We start from the raw sequence: 24,386 nt of genomic DNA on the forward strand, positions 1-24,386 counted from the left end.
ATATTACAGTTTGGATGTCCCGTTGGTAGTTTAATTTTAATCTTCCGCGTAGGTCATCGATTTTATTCTCCAAAGATTGCACGTTTGCTAGCAGAATGGAAGGAAGTGGGGGGTGGGGGTTTATTCGATCACCTACGAATTCTCAGAAAGCATCCCGCCCTCTGGCCCCTTTTTCTCCGCCTCCTCTTCACGCAAATCACGGGGATCTGGGCCTGTTCCCGAGACAACAGTATATCATTCGCGTCGGGCTTGTCAGACTCGTTAAAGGAAAAAAGGATTCTGCCAGTCCATGGTGAGTACATTTAGATGTGATGCCTTACATACATTCTAACATGTGCGGACATCATGTGTTTATCATGTGTTTATCTCAATTACATTTATTAAATTTGTGGTCAACTTGGTGGTAGATAATGGGGGGTGTCACATATCAGCAAGGAGGAGTGTTCTTTAACCAGAAACAGACAATTATTTTCTTTCTCAACCTGCCTGTATTTCAACTGCATTTCTCCTCATCTCAGTCAATTGCATCATCAGTGCATTTGAATGAACTACAACATTAGCTGTGTTGTTGTGATGATGTCATGCCTGGCAGGCAGCAAACATGGACAGTAGCTCAGACATGAAAGAGCTCCTATGAGATACTGCAGACATGTTGGCTTATTAACTATAGAGCTTGAGGCACTAGCTGCCTTTACATGTTTATGAGAGAGCCTCAATCTACACAAGTGGGATGATGCATCCAGTTTAGCCAGTGGTGAATGGGAATGTATAAATAGACAATTCTATGAGTCTCTCATTGATAATGAACCTTGGAAGCCCCTAGTGTCTGTGTAGCCCCTCCTGACTGGCCTGGCTAAATGGAGTATAAGTACATTGCAAGTCAAGGTTTGTGCTTAGGAGACAGGGAACCCCTACTCAGTGTTCCTCTGGGAGTGGTAGGCTGCAAGGCTAGCCTAGTGTTGACTGACTGAATGACTCTGATGCACGTGCTGCATATTTCATGCCCTCCAGTCTGTGTGTTTGTGAATGAGGAGTGTGTCTCTTTATAGTGATGTACTGTCTACTGTCTCTTATTCCTCTGTGACCCACTATGGCCACACTGAAGTCTGGAGCGCCGTAGTACACCCTATTCAGCATGCTTCTTTGTATACAACAACATTGAGGCAATACAGTTGATGGATGACTAGCACCTCACTAGGAGTTTTACCTGGCTGATAGGATATAAGGTAAAAGGGGAGGATGGATAGGTGATGATGACTACCAGAACCCCTATGAAATTTGTATGAGTATTACGGTAAGAGTAAAGGTTGTATAGAGTACCAGTCAAACGTTTGGACACAGCTTCTCATTCCACGGTTTCTCTTTATTTTTTACTATTTTCTACATTGTAGAATAATAGTGAAGACATCAAAACTAAGAAATAACACGTATGGAATCATGTAGTAACCAAAAAAGTGTTAAACAAATCAAAATCTATTTTATATTTGAGATTCTTTAAAGTAGCCACCCTTTGCCTTGATGACAGCTTTGCACACTCTTGGCATTCTCTCAACCAGCTTCATGAGGTACTGGAATGCCTTTCAATGAACAGGTGTGCCTTGTTAATGAACTTCTTAGGGCTGCAATCCCGTTAACGGGATTGATATGACAACAGCCAGTGAAAGTGCAGAGCGCCAAATTCAAACAACAGAAATCTCATAATTAAAATTCCTCAAACATACATGTATGTATTTATACCATTTTAAAGGTCATCTTGTTGTTAATCCCACCAAAGTGTCCGAAATCAAATAGGCTTTACAGCAATTTACAGCGATTAGCACCACAAACTATTATGTTAGATCACCACCAACTCACAGAAAAACACAGAGAGGACTCACAAAAAGCAGAAATAGAGATACAATTAATCACTAACCTTTGATGATCTTCATCCGATGACACTCATAGGACTTCATGTTACACAATACATATATGTTTTGTTCGATAAAGTGCATATTGATGTAAAAAAAAATCTCAGTATACGTTGGCGCGTTACGTTCACTAGTTCCAAAAACATCTGGTGATATTGCAGAGAGCCACATCATTTTACAGAAATTCTCATTATAAATGTTGATGAAAATACAATTGTTAGACATGGAAATATAGATACACTTCTCCTTAATGCAACCACTGTGTCAGATTTCAAACAAACTTTATGGAAAAAGCAAACCATGCAATAATCTGAGTACAACTTTCAGACAACAAAGCAGCCAAAAAGATATCTGCCATATTGGTTAATCAACATTATTCATAAATAGCATTATAAATATTCCCTTACCTTTGATGATCTTCATCAGAATGCACTCCCAGGAATCCCAGTTCCACATGAAATGTTTGATTTAGTTCGATAATGTCCATCATTTATGTCCAAAGAGCTACTTTTGTTAGCTCTAACAAATCCAACAAATCCAAGTCATGAAGCGCGTTCCCTAAAAGCAGACGAAATATCAAAAAGTTCCGTTCCTGTCCGTAGAAACATGTCAAACGATGTATGGAATCAATCTTTAGGATGTTTTTAACATAAAACGTCAATAATGTTCCAACCGGAGAATTCCAAGTGCGATGGAACAGAGCTCCCTCTCGTGTGAACGCGCATGGTCAGAGCATGGTCAGCTCATCTCAGACCTTACTCATTCCCTTCGTATTCGGTCCCCCTCACAATAGAATCCTCAAACAAGTTTCTAAAGACTGTTGACATCTAGTGGAAGCCTTAGGAAGTGCAACATAACCAATATCCCACTGCGTATTCAATAGGGGCTGGGTGGAAAATTGACCAACCTCAGATTTCCCACTTCCTGTTTGGATTTCTTTTCAGGTTTTTGCCTGCCATATGAGTTCTGTTCTACTCACATACATCATTCAAACAGTTTTAAAAACTTCAGAGTGTTTTCTATCCAATACTAATAATAATATGCATATATTAGTAACTGGGACTGAGGAGCAGTCCGTTTACTCTGGGCACCTCTGGGCACTTTTCATCCAGGCTACTCAATACTGCCCCTGCAGCCATAAGAAGTTCATTTGTGGAATTTCTTTCCTTTTTAATACGTTGAGCCAATCAGTTGAGTTGTGACAAGGTAGGGGTGATATACAGAAGTTACCAGCCTCCAGAAATTGCATTCCAAATAAATGCTTCACAGAGTTCAAGTAACATACACATCTCAACATCATCTGCTCAGAGGAGACTGCATGAATCAGGCCTTCATAGTCGAATTGCTGCAAAGAAACTACTACTAGAGGACACCAATAAGAAGAAGAGACTTGCTTGCGCCACGAAACACGAGCAATGGACATTAGGCCGGTGGAAATCTGTCCTGTGGTCTGATGAGTCCAAATTTGAGATTTTTGGTTTAAACCGCCTTGTCTTTGTGAGACGCAGTGGAGGTGAACGGATGATCTCTGCATGTGTGGTTCCCACCGTGAAGCATGGAGGAGGAGGTGTGGGGGTGCTTTGCTGGTGACACTGTCTGATTTATTTTGAATTCAAGGCGCACTTAACCAGCATTGTTACCACAGCATTCTGCAGCGCTACGCTATCCCATCTGTTTTGCGATTAGTTGGACTATAATTTGTTTTTCAACAGGACAATGATCCAACACACCTCCAGGATTTGTAAGGGCTATTTGACCAAGAAGGAGAGTGAAATAGTGCTGCATCAGACGACCTGGCCTCCACAATCACCCAACCTCCACCCAATTGAGATAGTTTGGGATGAGTTGGACCTCAGAGTGAAGGAAAAGTAGCCTACAAGTGCTCAGCGTATGTAGGAACTCCTTCAAGACTATTGGAAAAATCATTCCAGGTGAAGCTGGTTGAGAGAATGCCAAGAGTGTGCAAAGCTGTCATCAAGGCGAAGGGTAGCTACTTTGAAGAATCTAAAATAGAAAATATATTTTGATTTGTTTAACACTTTTTTTTGGTTACTGCATGATTGTTATTTCATAGTTTTGATGTCTTCACAATAGTAAAAATAAAGAGAAACCCTTGAATGAGTAGATGTGTCAAAACTTTTGACTGGCACTGTACCTGTATCATGTGTTTCTGAATGCCATGTTTGTGTTTGTGTGTCAAGATGAGGATGAGGAGGGTGAACACAACACTGTCCCGCTCACATCTCTGGACAGCTTCTTCTCTGACGACGACTCCCTCAAACAACAGAAGAAGAAGAAACCTAAAAAGATGAAGGAGGGCAAGATGCCCAAAGTCAAGAAGAGGAAAAAGGAGGTGAGCTCTATCAGACTGCAAACATTTTTGTGCACAATAACACACAACCTGTAAGAAGCTACAGTAGATGTTGTGCAATAAACTGTAGTAGTCTCTTTGTGCCATTTAGACTGTGGATCAGGAGGAGTTCCTGTGGTAGTCAACATGGACGGTAGGTTAGGAGTGCTAGAGCGTGTACCAGTGGGTGCCAGTAACAGCGTTGTAACAGAGCTGTTCTGACAGCTGAACTCTCCCAGGCATTAGTTCCTGACATTCAGGCAACAGGCTTTAAACAGCAGCACTGAGCTGGGACTCTCCATAGACCACACCACAACCATTATATCAAAACAGACATCAAACAACTCCTTGACTTTATTAGTTTCATGGCTGCTTTTTAGATTATTGGCTAATTGAGGTTAACCACTGTGTGCCTTGAAAGAGATCATAGAGGAGTCAGGGGAAAGTGTTCGGTGTAACACAGTGATCCAGGAGAAAGTGTTTGGGGTAACACACCCACATGAAAAAATACTTTAGTTTACTATAGAATACTACAGTACTTACTATAGAAATATGGAGTATACTATAGAATACTATACTGCACACTTAGTATCCCTCAAGCATGTAGTTTTGTAGTATACTGTAGAATACTATAGTAAATACTATAGTATTATCCCCCAAAACACTGCAGTAAATACTACAGTAATGTCTGCAAAAACACGGCAGGTAGCCTATTGGTTAGTACGTTGGGCCTCTAACCGAAAGGTTGCTAGATCGAATCCCTGAGCTAACAAGGTACAAATCTGTTGTTCTGCCCCTGAACAAGGCAGTTAACCCACTGTTCCTTGGCCGTCATTGTAAATAAGAATTTGTTCTTAACTGACTTGCCTAGTTAAATAAAGGTAAAATAAAATAAAACAAATAAAACAATACAACAGTCCACAAAAACACTACAGTAAATCCTACAGTATACTACAGTCCGCAAAAACACTACAGTAATTACTATAGTATATACAACAGTAAATACTACAGTATTCACTCTGACTTAAGTCCGCAAAAACTCTACAATGAATACTGCAGTAAAGTCAGCAAAAACACTCCAGTGACTACTATAGAATTTATACCATAGTATACTATGATCTTTTTTCATGTGGTTATCTGTCTGCCATTTGAGGGCCTTGCCCGTTATACAGTTTGTGTTGGCTTTGTGGTGCCTGTTTATCATCTGTGTGTCCTCTGCCTGGGTTTGGGATTGACCAGTGTTCTGAAGAGTGGTGGTGACAGAACAGGGAGGTCCCTGTCAACGGCTGCCAGCGGTACTAGAAGGAGCTTTGGTGGCCCTTTGGCTGGCCGCGAAAAACACAGAGCACTGGACCCTGTCATGCTAATGAGGGGTCGCCCCATCTCTTTCCCCTCTGTCACACTCTCTTTCTTTCCATCCCTCTCTCTTACCATGCTCAGTTCACAAGCTCTGCTCGACAGTACACTGTACGTGTTCATCGGGCAGCACTGACTGCTAAGGGAAACCACATCTAGCTGTTATTCACTTACAATCTCTCCCCGAAGTCTAGTGTCAGTAATGGGCCACGGATCAATGGAGGTCACAGCCCCACCAGTGGGTCTCTCCCCCCAGTTTGTCTCAGAGCTGAAGGAAGGAACCAGCTGTGCTCAGACTCCCTCCAGCAGGGCCCGAGCACGCCACAGGAGAGCTGTTAGTACTGATGACTGGCTAGATCTGTTTTAAGGAGAAAAATCCCTTTAGGGGACTGTGCGTGTTGATAGTAAGCAGTGTTTTTTTCACACTGTACAATTGTAAGGCTTGGGGTGTTTAAGGTATCGTGAGGATATGACGTTTGTATATTCAACCTGACATTTATTTCTTACATAATGGCTGGACAGTATGTACTAATTTAATTTAGTTCTGAAAGTCCTTAATTAATCTGAAATAAAGTTGATACAAAGGAATTTTCTTTAAGACTTTCTTTATTTTTCCTGATCTCCCAGCAGAGACCTCCTCTTTGTTTCCACCCTGATCTTGTGCCCTGTGATGCGTTTGTGTAACATTGAACCCTCTGCATTGTGCGGTCAGGGGTTGGGTTAAGACTCTTCTCTGTAGTTACTCTCTCTGGATTAACAGTGGTTCTGCTTTCCTGCCTCCATCACCCTCCACTCCGTTTTCATTTGGACCCCCCCTCCACACTAATTTTCTCCCCTTCTCCGTATGCATAAATGAGATTTGTCTAGACGGGCGCTGGAACACAGGCTCTGCAACCACAGGCCTCTGCATAACAAGCTCGTTATGCAAACGTGTCTGATTGGATGGCGCTGTTCCATTGGCTGCTGCTGCTATAGAGTGAGGGGGAGGGGGGAGAGAGAGAGAGAGCTCCAGACTGCACAGTTTGGTCACCATAGCAACACAGACGGACTGGCGGTGGGGTTGGCAGGCGCTGCGGCAACATGATCCTTTCCTCTGCGCCGCAGAGCAAGACGCCTGTGAGTCTCTCCATGGATCCACACAGGCCTACTGTGCAACGTTCATGCACGCACACACAAACACACGCACGAGGGTGCATGCACCCACACATACAACCCAATGCCAGTGCTCACTCACACACTCCATCTATAAACGTTCAACTGCGTAGCCTTACAGATGTTGCCATAGCAAGGCCATGGAGACAATACATAGAGACAATATATGCCTTAGTCTTATTGACTGGCTAGGAGGGGGAGATGTGATTGGCTGGACTTCTGAAGGTGTATGTTGCTTTGTTATTGCTGTTCTCTATGTAAGCAGAAGGTTTAGAGGTGAATGTGCCTCTGATCATGCCATCTATGGAGCTCTCAACAAGCTGGGAGCTAGATATTAACTCAGTTGATTAAATGTTAATTGTTATCCAGATGGTATGGGGGTGGAGGAGTAGGAGGTCAAGTCAAGAAATTATTCATGTTTTTTGGATGTATGCTCTTTCTCCCTATTTCCTCTTCAAATATGAAGACTGTGTTAGTGATATTTGCTGACTCATTGTCTGTGTATAAAATGTCTCCTGATTGATTGACAGACAGAGGGGGTGGGATTGTATACTGTAAACAGTGTGTGTGTGTGTGTGTGTGTCAGGGAGGAGGAGGTGGCGGAATAGGAGTTGGTGGCAATGACCCAGAGGAGCAGGCCTCAGAGCGGGAGGATGACCATCCACTGCAACGTCCAGAGATTGGCTCAGAGAGCGAGAGCAGCACCTACGCCCCCGCCCCCACCACAAAGAAGAAGAAGAAGAAACCAAAGGAGAAGAAAGAGAAGAAACCCAAACGGAAGAAGAGAGAAGAGGAGGAGGAGGAGGATGACGATGATGATGACGACGATGATGATGATGATGAAAATAATAAGGTACATTAAGCGTGTCTCTGTTAAACCATCTGTCTAGTTTGACCTGTATTTGTTGTTATCATAGACTGGACTCGCACTTGTGTTGTTCTGCCCCAGGAGCCCAAGTCATCCAGCCAGCTGATGCAGGAGTGGGGTCTGGAAGATGTGCAGTATGGCTTCACAGAGGAGGACTATACAACCCTCACCAACTACAAGGCTTTCAGCCAGTTCCTCAGGTACTCAACATGTAGGGTCATCATTTATTGCTTGTCTTGGATCTATGGATGGTCTATGGATGGCTGTCATGTCTGTGTTGTTAGTTGTTGCTTGAAGCTATCCTAATTAAAACTGCACAGAGAAACTGGAGCAGTGTGTTGAACATTTGACCTTTTTTTTTGGGGGGGGGGGGGGGCTTGTATGACAGCCTGGAGGTTCAGAGACTGAATGTATTGACCCGATATCTTAGAGGCCACTGTGCCAAACCACAAGACATTGGCTGACAAATCACAAGCATGCCATGCACACAACACAGAGGCGACGTTACACAGAGAGGACGTCACACAGATGGGTCACCACTAGTACTGAGGAATAAAGATACATGTCACTCTAGTGCAGGTTGTTATATAATTAACTGAGAAAATAACAAGGTAAGACAACAGTGTTCTTTCCCTATTCTCAGGCCACTTATTGCCAAGAAGAACCCTAAGATCCCCATGTCAAAGATGATGACAGTGTTAGGGTCCAAGTGGCGTGAGTTCAGCGCCAACAACCCCTTCAAAGGCACCTCCGCAACTGCTGTGGCTGCCGCGGTGGCTGCTGCTGTGGAAATGGTCACTGTGGCCTCGCCCATCTCTGTCAAAGAGGTGACTACCCTACCAAGCTCTCAGCCTGGGCCAATCAGAAAAGCCAAAACCAAAGATGGAAAGGGTAAGGGCTGTCAATCAAGCATGCGGTATATCAGAATGTATAGAGATATAGTAATAAAGTACCCTCTATACCTCTCTGGTCTGTGCCTGATCTTGTTGTCCTATAGGGCCTGGGGTAAGACGGAAGACAAAGACTGTAAAGGAGGTGAAGAAGAAAAGTAAAGGGAAGAAGACCAAATCAAAGAAGAAAGCATCCTCGGTAGGGTTTGGAGCGGCACACGTCTCCTTTCTTACCTTCAGTCACATTACTGTGACTTAGAATAGATACAGTAGGTTGTTGTTCCCAAACTCTAGTATGGATGAGGTATGTGCTTATTGTGTTAGTTATGAAGTTGCTGATTGACTGTGAGGTTGTGAATGACTCCGTGTCTGTTGGCAGAGTGAAGAGGACTTTGGGCTGGAGGAGTCGGACTTTGATGATGTCAGCATCCACAGTGCCTCAGTGCGCTCTGATACCTCGGGGAATGCCAAGAAGAAAGCCCGGAAGGGTCGGAAAAAAAGGAAAAGTATGCTGTGTCTTATCTACACTAACTAGTTCTACTAGCTTATATCCTCCCTTCTTTCCATAACCCTCATAACCCAATGACTGTTACTGCTGTGTGTGTAGACACAGACTACATTGACTTGTATCTGAGTTTCCTGTCTTGTGTGCAGGAGAGGATGGGGACGGCTATGAGACAGACCACCAGGACTACTGTGAGGTGTGCCAGCAGGGAGGGGAGATCATCCTGTGTGACACCTGTCCCAAAGCTTACCACCTGGTGTGTCTGGACCCCGAGCTGGAGAAGGCCCCCGAGGGCAAGTGGAGCTGCCCCCACTGTGTGAGTAGTACACCTTAACCTTGACTGTCACTAAACACAACAGCAGTACATCATCCCTATCACATTATGACATAAGTGCATTGTTACAACAAAGTACATTATCACTATCCCTCATCTGTGCATTCAGGAGAAGGAGGGCATCCAGTGGGAGGCCAAAGATGATGATGATGATGAGGAGGAGGAGGTTGCGGTTGAGGAAGAGGATGACCACCTGGAGTTCTGCAGAGTGTGTAAAGATGGAGGGGAGTTGCTGTGCTGTGACACCTGCCCCTCCTCCTATCATATCCACTGCCTCAACCCTCCCCTGCCTGAGATACCCAATGGGGAGTGGCTGTGCCCAAGGTGCATGGTGAGTGACAAGTTATCCCACCAATCAGTGTTCAGTCAGTGTCACATGCTCCACAATGGTCCAGTTAATGAACCATGTTATTTGTGAGAATGCACTTTGCTCTCCATTAATAAAATATACTGCTGGAAACAAAATGGAAAGTGTCACTCTGTGCAGGCTCCCAAGAGAGAACAGAGATAGACTAATGAGGATAATACCATTCTGTCTCACATAACTCTCTTTCCCCCTCTAGTGCCCACCTCTGAAGGGGAAGGTACAGAGGATTCTCCACTGGACTTGGGGGGATCCCCCTTTACCCACTGAGGTGCTCCCTGGCCCTGATGGAGAGATGGTGGACCCGCTGGTCAAGCCCCCCCTGAAGGGCCATCCGGAGAGGGAACTGTTTGTCAAGTGGGCTGGTCTCTCCTACTGGCACTGCTCCTGGGTCAGCGAACTACAGGTGAGACTATAATCTGTCTGTTTGTCTGACTGCTGCTGACTGCTGGGGGTTTGTCAGAGTTATCACAGTGTTTGAAAGTCAGCCATGTTCAAATATAGTGGCTTACAAGCAGGGCCGTGCACAGGGGGCAGGTGCTCCAATTCTTTTTTTAAAGGACACCCCCCTTGAAAAATAAATCATCGACTTTCATAATTCATATCTAGAAATTCATAACAGGCCTACTAACTGCCTCTGTAACGAATGTTTTCATTTTTTATCGTATGGTTATTTATTTCTCAAACAACACACTCACTCATCACAATTTTTAAGCAAGCTAGTTAGTGAAGAGGAAATTATAGTCCTGAAAAAGCTTTCCAGTTTCACTGACCTACCCAATGATGTACAGCTCCCTCACTGGCGATGGCCGATGCTCTCGTGCCAAAAGCCTACCTCCCTCTTGTTTTACTTTTTAAAACAATGTTCGCTCAAAAGACCTATTTGGAAGTTGATAAAATATGTTGGTAGCCTACAGCAGAAAGATTAGAGTCTTCTCTTTTCAGCAGGAGCCATTTGCTTTCCAACCTGTTATTCTGCAATTTTATTTGAAATATTGCAAAAGGACTGTTTTGTCTGCATGCTGTTAGCTGACAGATGTGCCGCGCGTTCCCCACTGTACGCTACACATTGTTCTTGGGCTACACACGATCCAAAGCTTTAAAAAAACTAAGCTATTGTTCCCTCTGCTACCTCACTGCAAGCAGTATTAATGCACCAGGTCTGGAACCAATAGGACCCTGAACAGCTTCTACCCCCAAGCCATATGTCTTCTAAACAAGACTGCTAAATAGCTAATCAAATGGCTAGCCATGTTATTGTCTGCTCCCTGTATTCTCTATAGCCATGTTATTGTCTGCTCCCTGTATTCTCTATAGCCATGTTATTGTCTGCTCCCTGTATTCTCTATAGCCATGTTATTGTCTGCTCCCTGTATTCTCTATAGCCATGTTATTGTCTGCTCCCTGTATTCTCTATAGCCATGTTATTGTCTGCTCCCTGTATTCTCTATAGCCATGTTATTGTCTGCTCCCTGTATTCTCTATAGCCATGTTATTGTCTGCTCCCTGTATTCTCTATAGCCATGTTATTGTCTGCTCCCTGTATTCTCTATAGCCATGTTATTGTCTGCTCCCTGTATTCTCTATACTATAGCCATGTTATTTTCTACTCCCTGTATTCTCTATACTATAGCCATGTTATTTTCTACTCCCTGTATACTGTATAGACATGTTATTGTCTGCTCCCTGTATTCTCTATACTATAGCCATGTTATTTTCTACTCCCTGTATACTGTATAGACATGTTATTGTCTGCTCCCTGTATTCTCTATAGCCATGTTATTGTCTGCTCCCTGTATTCTCTATAGCCATGTTATTGTCTGCTCCATGTATTCTCTATAGCCATGTTATTTTCTACTCCCTGTATACTGTATAGACATGTTATTGTCTGCTCCCTGTATTCTCTATAGCCATGTTATTGTCTGCTCCATGTATTCTCTATAGCCATGTTATTTTCTACTCCCTGTATACTGTATAGACATGCTATTTTCTACTCCCTGTATACTGTATAGACATGTTATTTTCTACTCCCTGTATACTGTATAGACATGCTATTTTCTACTCCCTGTATACTGTATAGACATGCTATTTTCTACTCCCTGTATACTGTATAGACATGTTATTTTCTACTCCCTGTATACTGTATAGACATGCTATTTTCTACTCCCTGTATACTGTATAGACATGTTATTTTCTACTCCCTGTATACTGTATAGACATGCTATTTTCTACTCCCTGTATACTGTATAGACATGTTATTTTCTACTCCCTGTATACTGTATAGACATGCTATTTTCTACTCCCTGTATACTGTATAGACATGCTATTTTCTACTCCCTGTATACTGTATAGACATGTTATTTTCTACTCCCTGTATACTGTATAGACATGCTATTTTCTACTCCCTGTATACTGTATAGACATGTTATTTTCTACTCCCTGTATACTGTATAGACATGCTATTTTCTACTCCCCGTATACTGTATAGACATGCTATTTTCTACTCCCTGTATACTGTATAGACATGCTATTTTCTACTCCCTGTATACTGTATAGACATGTTATTTTCTACTCCCTGTATACTGTATAGACATGTTATTGTCTGCTCCATGTATTCTCTATAGCCATGTTATTTTCTACTCCCTGTATACTGTATAGACATGTTATTTTCTACTCCCTGTATACTGTATAGACATGCTATTTTCTACTCCCTGTATACTGTATAGACATGCTATTTTCTACTCCCTGTATACTGTATAGCCATGTTATTTTCTACTCCCTGTATACTGTATAGACATGCTATTTTCTACTCCCTGTATACTGTATAGACATGTTATTTTCTACTCCCTGTATACTGTATAGACATGCTATTTTCTACTCCCTGTATACTGTATAGACATGTTATTTTCTACTCCCTGTATACTGTATAGACATGTTATTGTCTGCTCCCTGTATTCTCTATAGCCATGTTATTGTCTGCTCCCTGTATACTGTATAGACATGTTATTGTCTGCTCTGTATTCTCTATAGCCATGTTATTGTCTGCTCCCTGTATTCTCTATACTATAGCCATGTTATTTTCTACTCCCTGTATACTGTATAGACATGTTATTTTCTACTCCCTGTATACTGTATAGACATGTTATTTTCTACTCCCTGTATACTGTATAGACATGTTATTTTCTACTCCCTGTATACTGTATAGACATGTTATTTTCTACTCCCTGTATACTGTATAGCCATGTTATTGTCTGCTCCCTGTATTCTCTATACTATAGCCATGTTATTTTCTACTCCCTGTATACTGTATAGACATGTTATTGTCTGCTCCCTGTATTCTCTATAGCCATGTTATTTTCTACTCCCTGTATACTGTATAGCCATGTTATTGTCTGCTCCCTGTATTCTCTATACTATAGCCATGTTATTTTCTACTCCCTGTATACTGTATAGACATGTTATTGTCTGCTCTGTATTCTCTATAGCCATGTTATTTTCTACTCCCTGTATACTGTATAGACATGTTATTGTCTGCTCTGTATTCTCTATAGCCATGTTATTTTCTACTCCCTGTATACTGTATAGACATGTTATTGTCTGCTCCCTGTATACTGTATAGCCATGTTATTTTCTACTCCCTGTATACTGTATAGACATGTTATTGTCTGCTCTGTATTCTCTATAGCCATGTTATTTTCTACTCCCTGTATACTGTATAGCCATGTTATTGTCTGCTCTGTATTCTCTATAGCCATGTTATTTTCTACTCCCTGTATTCTCTATAGCCATGTTATTGTCTGCTCCCTGTATTCTCTATAGCCATGTTATTTTCTACTCCCTGTATACTGTATAGACATGTTATTTTCTACTCCCTGTATTCTCTATAGCCATGTTATTGTCTGCTCCCTGTATTCTCTATAGCCATGTTATTTTCTACTCCCTGTATTCTCTATAGCCATGTTATTGTCTGCTCCCTGTATTCTCTATAGCCATGTTATTGTCTGCTCCCTGTATTCTCTATAGCCATGTTATTGTCTGCTCCCTGTATTCTCTATAGCCATGTTATTTTCTACTCCCTGTATACTGTATAGACATGTTATTTTCTACTCATTATTTTCCATTATTATAATATCTTATCTTTAACTGTGCATTGTTGGAAAAGGACTCATAAGTAAGCATTTCACTGTTAGTCTACACCTGTTGTCTACAAAGCATGTGACAAATAATATTTGATTTGATTTGAAATTTTAGGCCTACTCATGATGTAGTAGACTATTCTGAATGATTTATTCTCTTTCTGATCAGGAAATAAATGAAGTGCTGCACGTAGGCTATCAGACAATCAAACCGAATATTGATGATGTAAATCAGGTGTTATCAAGTGTTATGCTGCTGTGGCAGTACTGTTGATATTTACACTAAGTAGCTTGCTACTCACACTCGACCTGTGACTGCATTTCAAGCCATGCATGTTTGGATACCGGGCGTGCGCAATCTCCGTACAGGCAAGGGTGGTGGGTGGTGAACTTGGGGGCAGTGGGTTCAGAACAACAACAACAAAAACAGTATACAAATGTTTTTATAATTATACCACCACCCAAAAGGGCACTTGGCCAGTGAGAGGTCAAAGGGGAAGGTACACCACTGTTTGTGGACTTGCCTGCTTACAAGACAACACGTCACAGCACATTGTCACAAATATGACAAGAATATGGAAGGCAACTTCATGTCATACTTTTTCCACAGCATTGTTGGTTAAGCCATGCCCTTGTCTCTGGTGTGTGCAGTTAGAGCTGTACCATGCGGTGATGTACCGTAACTACCAGCGGAAGAACGACATGGACGAGCCCCCTCCGTACGACTACGGCTCTGGGGAGGAGGAGCTGAACAACGAGAAGAGGAAGAGTAAAGACCTGCAGTATGCTGCCATGGAGGAGAGATTCTACCGCTACGGCATCAAGCCAGAGTGGATGGTCATCCACAGGATCATCAACCACAGGTGCTCACTTCATACACACACTGTCCTCTCCCTATAGGGACTTTCTCTCACCCAGACTCACACTCACCACTTTATATACAATGGAGTAAAGACAGTCATATCTACAGCATCATAAAACATTTTTGCCCCAGGTTTGAAATGTGTACAAGTAATTGTCTTTGTATTCTGAGGTTCAATCCAAAAGCTCACAGAGTTTTGACTGTCATTGATCCTTGCGTTCCCTGCAGTTATGATAAGGATGGAGATGTGCACTACATGATCAAGTGGAGAGACCTGCCCTATGACCAGTGCACCTGGGAGGTGGATGACTTTGACGTCCCTGAGTATCACCACAGCAAACACTCCTACTGGGACCACAGGTCAGCTCAGATCTCACACTTTGTTTTATCTCTCTCTCTTTGTCTCTCTCTCTGTCTCTCTCTTTCTTTCCCTCTCTGTCTCTCTCTTTCCCTCTGTGTCTCTGTCTCGCTCTCCCTCTCTGTGTCTCTCTCGCTCTCTCTAGTACACACACAAGCATATTTGTTTCACATGATTTCACATTCTGAGTTGACTATTTATTAATGTCTACTGTGATTTGACAGGGAGCAGATGATTGGTGATGACCAGCGCCCCTTAGTGGTGAGAAAGGGAAAGAAGGGTAAAGATGAGGAGAAGAGGAGGGAGAGAGAAATCCCCCCTGATGCCCCAATTATAGATGTGAGTGGCCATCATTACTAGGGACTAAAACATACAGTCCTATTAGCTTAAAAATCAACTGATATACCTCTGGTTGTTCTCTCTCTGTCACTAGCCTACCATCAAGTTTGAACATCAACCCTGGTACATCAATGCCACTGGGGGCACCCTGCATCCGTACCAGCTGGAGGGTCTGAACTGGTTACGGTTCTCCTGGGCACAGAGCACAGACACTATCCTGGCAGACGAGATGGGCCTGGGCAAGACTGTCCAGACCATCGTCTTCCTCTACTCACTCTACAAGGAGGTGGGTGAGGAGGACAGGCTCATACAGAACAGGGGCCTGTTTGTTTGGTATTCATGTTCTATGACGTTATTAAAGGACAAGTTTTCTTTTTTACAACCAAATGTCTATTTTTGATGTAAATAATATTTTATAGAAGGGTCCAGACACCTTTTTCTATAACATACCATTTTCATCAAAAATAGACATTTGGTTGTATAAACGAAAACTTCTCCTTTGGGTAAATACAACACAATAGAATCAGTACTGATTAAAGTAATACAATTTATGTTGCATATATTGTCAAATAGTATCTTTAGTCATGACTGAAACATGCCCCCCCCTCCCCTTCAGGGTCACTCCAAAGGGCCATACCTGGTCAGTGCCCCCCTGTCCACCATCATCAACTGGGAGAGGGAGTTTGAGATGTGGGCCCCAGACTTCTACGTGGTCACTTACACTGGGGACAAAGATAGCCGAGCGGTCATCAGGGAGAACGAGTTCACTTTTGAGGACAGTACAGTCAAGACAGGCCGCAAGGTCTTCCGTATGAAGGTATCACCATGAACTACAGTTACAATGTATTAAATCTCAGTGAACATCGACAAGCGTGTAATTTACATTGAAAGGAGAGTGGTTGTCATATCTAGAATCTCTGTTTTGGTCTTGACAGAAAGATAGTGCCATCAAGTTCCATGTGTTGTTGACATCATATGAGCTGATTACCATTGATCAGACCATTCTGGGCTCCATTAACTGGGCCTGTCTGGTGGTGGACGAGGCCCACAGACTGAAGAACAACCAGTCAAAGGTAACCCACCTCAAATTAAACCAATGCATTCAACAAATTGATGGAATTGGTCATTATTGTATTTTTCACTGCTAAATTGTCTAATAGTCCGTTTCTTAAGATCTAAATTCTGATTTCTTTACAATCTATTATCAATATATTATCCATCTCCTCCCTTTCAACTTCATCAACCTCGTATATAATTATTACTCAACTCTATTTGTGGCTTGGTTGAGCCTCTAATGTCTCTGTCACTGTACCTTAGTTTTTCAGAATCCTCAACGGTTATAAGATCTACTATAAGCTGCTACTGACTGGCACTCCTCTGCAGAACAACCTGGAGGAGCTGTTTCACCTGCTCAACTTCCTCACCCCAGAGAGATTTAAGTAAGAGCTGTACTGTACCCCCCACTGGGGCCCCTCCATTAGCCTGGCAGTCTGCCTATGGGGCCTGCTATCTGCTGCTGTAGCAGAGCGTAAAGAGCTACTGCTTAGGGAGATGCAATGGTGACCACAGGGTCCTCCTTACAGTACTGCCTGAAGCCAAGGCTTCCATTGCTCATTTTAACATTGACTGTACCATCTTTAAAAGGTATCTATAAACTGTTTTGCTGTGTCTGTGCTTTCTCTTTCTGCAGTAACCTGGAGGGCTTTCTGGAAGAGTTTGCAGACATCTCCAAGGAGGACCAGATCAAGAAGCTGCATGACCTGCTGGGCCCACACATGCTCAGGAGACTGAAGGCTGATGTCTTCAAGAACATGCCTTCCAAGACAGAGCTCATTGTACGAGTGGAGCTCAGCCCCATGCAGAAGTTAGTTAGTCCTCTTCTAGTACTTTTCTATTGGACTTCCCATTGTTGTATAAAACCTCTTCTGAGTTGTACCCCCAGGCTTAATCTGCCTCTCACCTTTGACCTCTGACTAACAGGAAGTACTACAAGTTCATCCTGACGCGGAACTTTGAGGCGCTCAACTCCAAGGGCGGGGGCAACCAGGTGTCCCTTCTCAACATCATGATGGACCTGAAGAAGTGTTGCAACCACCCCTACCTGTTCCCAGTGGCAGCCATGGTGAGGGAGGGTGGAGAGATGGGGGAGGGGAGAGGGAGTGATGAGGAGGAGAGAAGTGAAGGGAGAAGGGAAGTTATGTATTGTAGAAGTTTATAGGTTGCCAACATGCAGGTATTTGTGTTTATCAGTGAGAGTTGACTGTCTGTGTGTGAGGTGCTGTGCTTTCTCATTGGGTTATTTGCTCTTTGTGTAAATGCAGGAGGCGCCAGTGTTACCCAATGGCTCTTATGATGGGAATCAGCTGGTCAAGTCCTCAGGCAAACTCACCCTGCTCCAGAAGATGCTGAAGAAACTCAAAGATGAAGGACACAGAGTTCTCATCTTCTCGCAGATGACTAAGATGCTGGATCTGCTTGAGGACTTTCTGGAATACGAGGGCTACAAATATGAACGCATCGATGGAGGCATCACAGGGGGGCTACGACAGGAGGCTATCGACCGCTTCAATGGTGAGTTATGCTGCTGTTCTGTCTTTGTCCAGCAGGGAGCAGCACAGACAGCACTTATACTCACACACTTGCGTAAACACTCCATGACTGTGTGACTTAATTTCTACTGCAGCACCGGGCGCACAGCAGTTCTGCTTCCTGCTCTCCACCCGAGCTGGAGGCCTGGGCATCAACCTAGCCACGGCAGACACCGTCATCATCTACGACTCAGATTGGAACCCTCACAACGATATCCAGGTACTGTGGGACATGGTACACACTAAGACAGGCTACATAATAAACTGTCGTCTGTATGCATTAGAACCCTCACAGAGTTGTGAATAGTCTCTTTCCATTTCTCTTCCTCCTTGACACCCTGTTCTGTATCTGTCTCTGTCTCTGCTCCTCTCACTCTCTCCCTCCCTCCATCTCTCTGCTGCAGGCATTCAGCAGGGCCCACCGTATAGGTCAGAACAAGAAGGTGATGATCTATCGCTTCGTGACAAGGGCCAGCGTGGAGGAGCGTATCACCCAGGTGGCCAAGAGGAAGATGATGTTGACCCACCTTGTGGTGAGGCCCGGCCTGGGCTCCAAAACCGGCTCCATGTCCAAACAGGAGCTGGACGACATCCTCAAGTTTGGCACTGAGGAGCTCTTCAAGGATGAGATGGAGGCGGCCGCTCGGGCCATGGGTTCCCACCAGAAACTGTGTAAGACTAATGATGCGCGTACTGACTACACTGACTACAATGTGTCACAATTATAATTCATTTCTGTATGAAAAAGTCAAACCTGTTTTGCCAGGAACATATTGTAGTTTTTAACTGATTTGAACAAGATGTAAGTCTGTGTTCCTCTGACACAGTATATTGTGAATCGTGTGTTTACTCCAGGGGACATAAAGGATGGAGATGAGGGCAGTGTCATTCACTATGATGACAATGCCATCTCCAAGCTGCTGGACCGTAGCCAGAATGCCACGGAGGACACTGAGATCCAGAACATGAACGAATACCTCAGCTCCTTCAAGGTGGCCCAGTATGTGGTCAAAGACGAGGACGCGGAGGTAAGGACACACACACTCAGTCAGCATTGGAGGTGTCTATGTCTAGGAGTGGCTCTGTTATGTATTCTCACAGTGTGTGTATGTGTATTCAGACGTCTCTCTTCATTGTATTCTCACTTTAATCAGTAGTAGCTAAGGTAACCACTTTGTTTACCCAGTAGTATCCTTGTTTCCTTGTTCACTATTCTCACTGTGTGTGTGTTCCTGTGTGCGTCTGTGGGTGTGCGTGTGTTCAGGAGGAGCCCCAGCGGGAGATCATTAAGCAGGAGGAGAATGTGGATCCAGACTACTGGGAGAAGCTGCTGAGGCACCACTATGAGCAGCAGCAGGAGGACCTGGCCCGTAACCTGGGCAAAGGCAAACGCATCCGCAAGCAGGTCAACTACAACGACACGTCTCAGGAGGACCAAGGTTTGCCCCATACTGTACTGTACACTCTGGCCTGCATTTCTCTTCTGCTTTAACAGGAACTATATGCTTATTCCCCCTCCTAGGGAAAAGTTTAGTGAACTAAGCATCCCTCTAGATATACCTCTGGTAACACGAGTGGCACACTATACCTCTTTTTGGTTATGTGTGTATAACTATAGCAGCTTGCTTGAAAATAGTGACACATTTAGAAGCTGTATTGCTTTATATTGCTTTAGCTTTACAGTATGTAAGTTGTGTTGAGGTGCTCTTTAACACGATCCCCCATAGTTCAACAATAGGTATTTGAGACTGAAGGGGAACTGTTTTAAAACCCATCTAAAGCAAAAGCACACTCAGAGACGAAGTGTTGATGAAGAGCACAGTCCACCAGTGTAGTGGCTGGGAGGACCGAGCAGACAGAGGCTCTGCTGCTAGTCGGTAGTAGTCAGTAGAGGATGCCTGCCCCCTAGTGGAGTAGTGTGCATGCCCACTGTAGTGGTCTGCAGTGCCAGCCCCCCCCCCCCCCCCCCCCCCACCCCCCTAGTGGGCCCCTGCAGAAGTGAATGCACTGTGCTGTTTCTCTCTGATCTGATCTGTGGCTCAGAGTGGCAGGATGATCTTTCAGACAATCATTCCGAGTACTCCGTGGGGTCCGAGGACGAGGACGAAGATTTCGAGGAGAGGCCGGAAGGTGGGTGTCAATGAGACCTGCGTAATCACTACGTTATAGATTACTCGCTCAGTGCCAGCTCTGCTCTGTGTAGATGGGCCTGGAACCTATCATTGGTAAGATGTTACTGAGGCACCTGTCTGATGGTGGGGGTGTTTCTCTGTAGGTGGGCGCAGGCACTCTCGCAGACAGCTGAAGAGTGACAGGGACAAACCTCTGCCACCCCTGCTGGCACGCGTAGGGGGCAACATCGAGGTAAGGAAGGAAGCACTCTGGTTTTATTTTAGTAGACAACGTGTGTGCGTGTTGATTTGACTAGTGGGTATAATGCTCTGTGCCAGGTGCTGGGGTTCAACACCCGTCAGCGGAAGGCCTTCCTCAATGCTATCATGCGCTGGGGCATGCCTCCTCAGGACGCCTTCAACTCTCACTGGCTGGTCAGAGACCTGAGAGGGAAGAGTGAGAAAGAGTTCAGGTATTTAAAGCTCATCTTGTATTCAGGAGTATTTTAACTGGGATTCAACGGCATCTCAACAGTCTCTACTGTTCACCATTACGTCCCATTCAAATGCATACCTGTCTGTGTATGATGTCTCCCTGTCTCTCTAGGGCCTATGTGTCCCTGTTCATGAGACATCTTTGTGAGCCGGGGGCAGATGGAGCGGAGACCTTTGCAGACGGTGTCCCACGAGAGGGCCTGTCCCGCCAACATGTCCTCACCAGGATCGGAGTTATGTCTCTGGTCAGGAAAAAGGTACACATCAACCAATCATTAAAATTTACCAACCAATCACATAAATTAAACCCAGCAGAAAACAACTAGTTCCCCTCCTAACTGGGATGAGCAATGTTTAGATTTAGTAAGGCTGGTTCCCTGCCTTTAGCATCTGGTTTTAGATAGCATGCCTTCAATACAAAGTCTAGAATGGTGGAGAAACCCAGTGTCCTCTCATAGATTGTTAACTCACTGTTGTGTCTGTATCCAGGTCCAGGAGTTTGAGCATGTCAATGGAAAGTACAGCACTCCAGACCTGATCCCACTTGGACTAGAGTTGAAGAAACTGACTGAGAGTCTGTCCTCTGACCCCAACACCCCTGTCCCTGCCAGCCCTGCAGCCACACCCCAGCCTCCTGGCACTCCTGTCCCACCAGGTCAGAGTCACATTTGTTTTTTAGTTTTTTGCCAGGTTAGTCTCATTGAGATAAAAATGTAAAAAACTATTTTCCTAGAGAGACCTGGCCAAAATAGCAGCACACAGTTTCAGACATAATTAAAACACAAAGCACCACAGTTTAAAAACATACATTTACACATTGAGCAGGCAAGAAATATGTGGGAAGGTGTGGTGCATCTAAGGGTCAAAACATTCAGCCCCTCACTTTATTGTCCACCAGAGATTTGAGCCTAACTTTGAACTCATTCAAGAAGACCAGCTCCTGCAGTTTCATGTCCATTTGTAGCTTCTTCCAGTGTGTAGTGTGTGTGTTTGTTTGTGTGTGTGTGTGTTTCACTTATGTTAGTTCATTAGATTTATTAAACAGGAAATGAGAGACAATGTTGGTGATTGATTTGCTGTTTTTACAGAGAAGATGGACTCAACCTCAGGGCCTACTGAAGACAAGGAGACCACAGAATTAGAGTACAAGAAGCTACCAGAACTGGAGGTCAGAGTTCACTCCTCTTCTTCTGAAATGTTCCTTAATTGCCCTGTCTCTTATCCTTCTTATCCCTCTATCTTTTACTGTCCTCATACTGTTCTTTTCCCCTACATCTAATTGAATCGTTCTTATAATTCAAAACATATGCCACCTTCTAACTATCACCTTTTAATGTAAACTGACTCTCTGTCTCTCTCAATTCAATTCAAGGGCTTTATTGGCATGGGAAACATGTGTTAACATTGCCAAAGCAAGTGAGGTAGACAACATACAAAGTGAATATATAAAGTGAAAAACAACAAAAATTAACAGTAAACATTACACATACAGAGGTTTCAAAACAGTAAAGACCTTACAAATGTCATATTATATATATATATATATATATATATACAGTGTTTTAACAATGTACAAATGGTTAAAGGACACAAGATAAAATAAATAAGCATAAATATGGGTTGTATTTACAATGGTGTTTGTTCTTCACTGGTTGCCCTTTTCTCGTGGCAACTCTCTCTCCCCCATCTGTCTCTTCCTCTCCGTCTGTGATGGTTGTCTCTCCAGACTAATCTAAGTACAGAGTCATCTTCCCAGGTAGAGAAGACGGACAAGGCTGCTGACAGGGATGAGACAGTGAAGTGCAGCACAGAGGACAAACCAGTCTCCTCAGAGGAGAGTAGTGAAAGGACAGGCACACCCTCCACACTTCCAGAGCCATTCACCAATCCTAAAGAGCCTCCATCCAAACAGACAGAGCTGTCCTCCAATCAAAGCTCACCAAAAGGTGAGTGGTGCATTACATGGTTATTATGATCCAATGAGATGTAAATGGTTAATGTATTGGCTTTGGTTTGTCCCACCTCATAAAAGTCAGTTGTGACATTTCTCTGTTTTGATTTGGCCATGTGTCTGTCTATGACCCCCTAGCGGAGCCTTGTAGAGAGACAGAGAAGTCTTTAGATAAAGGAGACAGTGATAATGCCCCAGCCAAACCTGAGGAAAAGGAACTGAAGCCAGGTAAATGCACAACAAGAAAAACCTGAAAACCTTCTCACTCTTTGAGTAGCAAGAGTGAAAGACACATTACTGTATATTAGTGAGGTAACACTTTTTCCTGAGGGTGGAACTCAAACATTGAATCTTGTCAATCCATTTACTTAGTTTTTTCAGACGAGCCCAAGAGCGAGGACATGCCAGTGCCCGAGGGCAGGCTTAATGGTGAGAAAGAAGCACAGGAGGAGACGGAGGACATCAGGAGGGAGGTGGAGAAGAACGGCTTCAAAATGAGGTTCATGTTCAACATCGCCGACGGAGGCTTCACAGGTGAGGGATGAGCAGGAGATACAGGTAGTATAATATTTTAATATATGCCATTTAGCAGATACTTGTATCCAAAGCACTTATTCGTGCATGTATTTTTTGTATGGGTGGCCCCAGCAGGAATCAAACCTACAATCCTGGTGTTACAAGCGCCATGCTCTACCAATTGAGCCATACAGGACAGCTAAGGTATAGGAAGGAACACTACATGTTTGGTCAGGTCTAATGTTTGTTAATCTCTGTCAGAGCTACACACCCTGTGGCAGAACGAGGAGCGGGCCGCTGTGTCATCTGGGAAGATGTATGACATCTGGCACCGTCGCCACGACTACTGGTTGCTGGCTGGCATCGTAACGTATCCTTCCTCTGCATCTTACAGAGCTGGTCAGAATTCACAGTGCACAGTAATTCACTTGTCTGGTCTCAGAGGAGCTGAAGTCTTAAAGCTATTTGTGATGTGAAGTTCTTTTATAATGTTTGTTTTCACTGATGGGGGAACCTCAGACATGGCTATGCCCGCTGGCAGGACATTCAGAACGACCCACGTTATGCCATCCTCAATGAGCCCTTCAAGACTGAGATGCACAAGGGGAACTACCTGGAGATGAAGAACAAGTTCCTGGCTCGTCGCTTTAAGGTGAGATGCTTCTTGCTGTCATAAAAACACATTCGTGAACATCCTGAATCTGAATAGTGGGCAAAACAACATTTCAATATCTCTCTCTTTCTCTCTCTCTCTCTGTCTTTCTGTCTCTGTCTCTGTGTGTGCATGCTGGGAGCATTTTGTAGTTGAGAGGCCGTGTGGAGGGCTCTGTCCATACTTATTTTCTTGATTCTTTCCTTGGTCTTTTCTTTCATTTTTTTTCCTATGGTGGAGGATTAAAGCACTGTTGGTTTAGTGGTATCCACTGTTAGTTTAGTGGTATCCACTGTTAGTTTAGTGGTATCCACTGTTAGTTTAGTGGTATCCACTGTTAGTTTAGTGGTATCCACTGTTAGTTTAGTGGTATCCACTGTTAGTTTAGTGGTATCCACTGTTAGTTTAGTGGTATCCACTGTTAGTTTAGTGGTATCCACTGTTAGTTTAGTGGTATCCACTGTTAGTTTAGTGGTATCCACTGTTAGTTTAGTGGTATCCACTGGGTTTTTTTTAAGTTAGGGAGGAAGAGAACAGCGTTTTAGGGGGCCATGGAATCGCAGGCCGCTGTGGCTGGGTCTAGTCATGCTATAGATGGTGGTGTAGATGAGGCTGGGCCTAGTCATGCTATAGATATTGGTGTAGATGAGGC

The 24,386-nt window shown here is 43.8% G+C and overlaps 1 protein-coding gene across 5 annotated transcripts in view; it reads left to right on the plus strand.

Annotated features, from left to right (window-relative positions):
- The window catches only part of LOC110494438 (chromodomain-helicase-DNA-binding protein 5), a 48,389-nt gene that overhangs the window by 17,317 nt on the left and 6,686 nt on the right, over positions 1–24,386 (plus strand). For 3 of the 5 annotated variants that reach the window (XM_021569471.2, XM_036950488.1, XM_036950486.1), the window contains exons 2-35: positions 4,109–4,260; positions 7,352–7,618; positions 7,715–7,833; positions 8,277–8,524; positions 8,631–8,722; positions 8,903–9,029; positions 9,178–9,344; positions 9,472–9,693; positions 9,926–10,132; positions 14,514–14,725; positions 14,953–15,084; positions 15,307–15,421; positions 15,516–15,707; positions 16,038–16,238; positions 16,357–16,494; positions 16,739–16,860; positions 17,112–17,285; positions 17,402–17,543; positions 17,743–17,992; positions 18,105–18,229; positions 18,414–18,681; positions 18,865–19,037; positions 19,274–19,448; positions 20,053–20,139; positions 20,285–20,373; positions 20,460–20,593; positions 20,728–20,872; positions 21,105–21,270; positions 21,704–21,783; positions 22,372–22,561; positions 22,705–22,794; positions 22,939–23,100; positions 23,344–23,452; positions 23,602–23,734. In XM_021569471.2, the coding sequence (XP_021425146.2) occupies positions 4,109–4,260; positions 7,352–7,618; positions 7,715–7,833; positions 8,277–8,524; positions 8,631–8,722; positions 8,903–9,029; positions 9,178–9,344; positions 9,472–9,693; positions 9,926–10,132; positions 14,514–14,725; positions 14,953–15,084; positions 15,307–15,421; positions 15,516–15,707; positions 16,038–16,238; positions 16,357–16,494; positions 16,739–16,860; positions 17,112–17,285; positions 17,402–17,543; positions 17,743–17,992; positions 18,105–18,229; positions 18,414–18,681; positions 18,865–19,037; positions 19,274–19,448; positions 20,053–20,139; positions 20,285–20,373; positions 20,460–20,593; positions 20,728–20,872; positions 21,105–21,270; positions 21,704–21,783; positions 22,372–22,561; positions 22,705–22,794; positions 22,939–23,100; positions 23,344–23,452; positions 23,602–23,734 (5,405 nt within the window). The remainder of the gene's footprint in view (positions 1–4,108; positions 4,261–7,351; positions 7,619–7,714; positions 7,834–8,276; positions 8,525–8,630; positions 8,723–8,902; positions 9,030–9,177; positions 9,345–9,471; positions 9,694–9,925; positions 10,133–14,513; positions 14,726–14,952; positions 15,085–15,306; positions 15,422–15,515; positions 15,708–16,037; positions 16,239–16,356; positions 16,495–16,738; positions 16,861–17,111; positions 17,286–17,401; positions 17,544–17,742; positions 17,993–18,104; positions 18,230–18,413; positions 18,682–18,864; positions 19,038–19,273; positions 19,449–20,052; positions 20,140–20,284; positions 20,374–20,459; positions 20,594–20,727; positions 20,873–21,104; positions 21,271–21,703; positions 21,784–22,371; positions 22,562–22,704; positions 22,795–22,938; positions 23,101–23,343; positions 23,453–23,601; positions 23,735–24,386) is intronic. The other 2 variants (XM_036950485.1, XM_036950489.1) reach the window with 1 other exon arrangement.

This window comes from Oncorhynchus mykiss, chromosome 17 (assembly GCF_013265735.2).
Source record: "Oncorhynchus mykiss isolate Arlee chromosome 17, USDA_OmykA_1.1, whole genome shotgun sequence".
Classification (NCBI taxonomy): domain Eukaryota; kingdom Metazoa; phylum Chordata; class Actinopteri; order Salmoniformes; family Salmonidae; genus Oncorhynchus; species Oncorhynchus mykiss.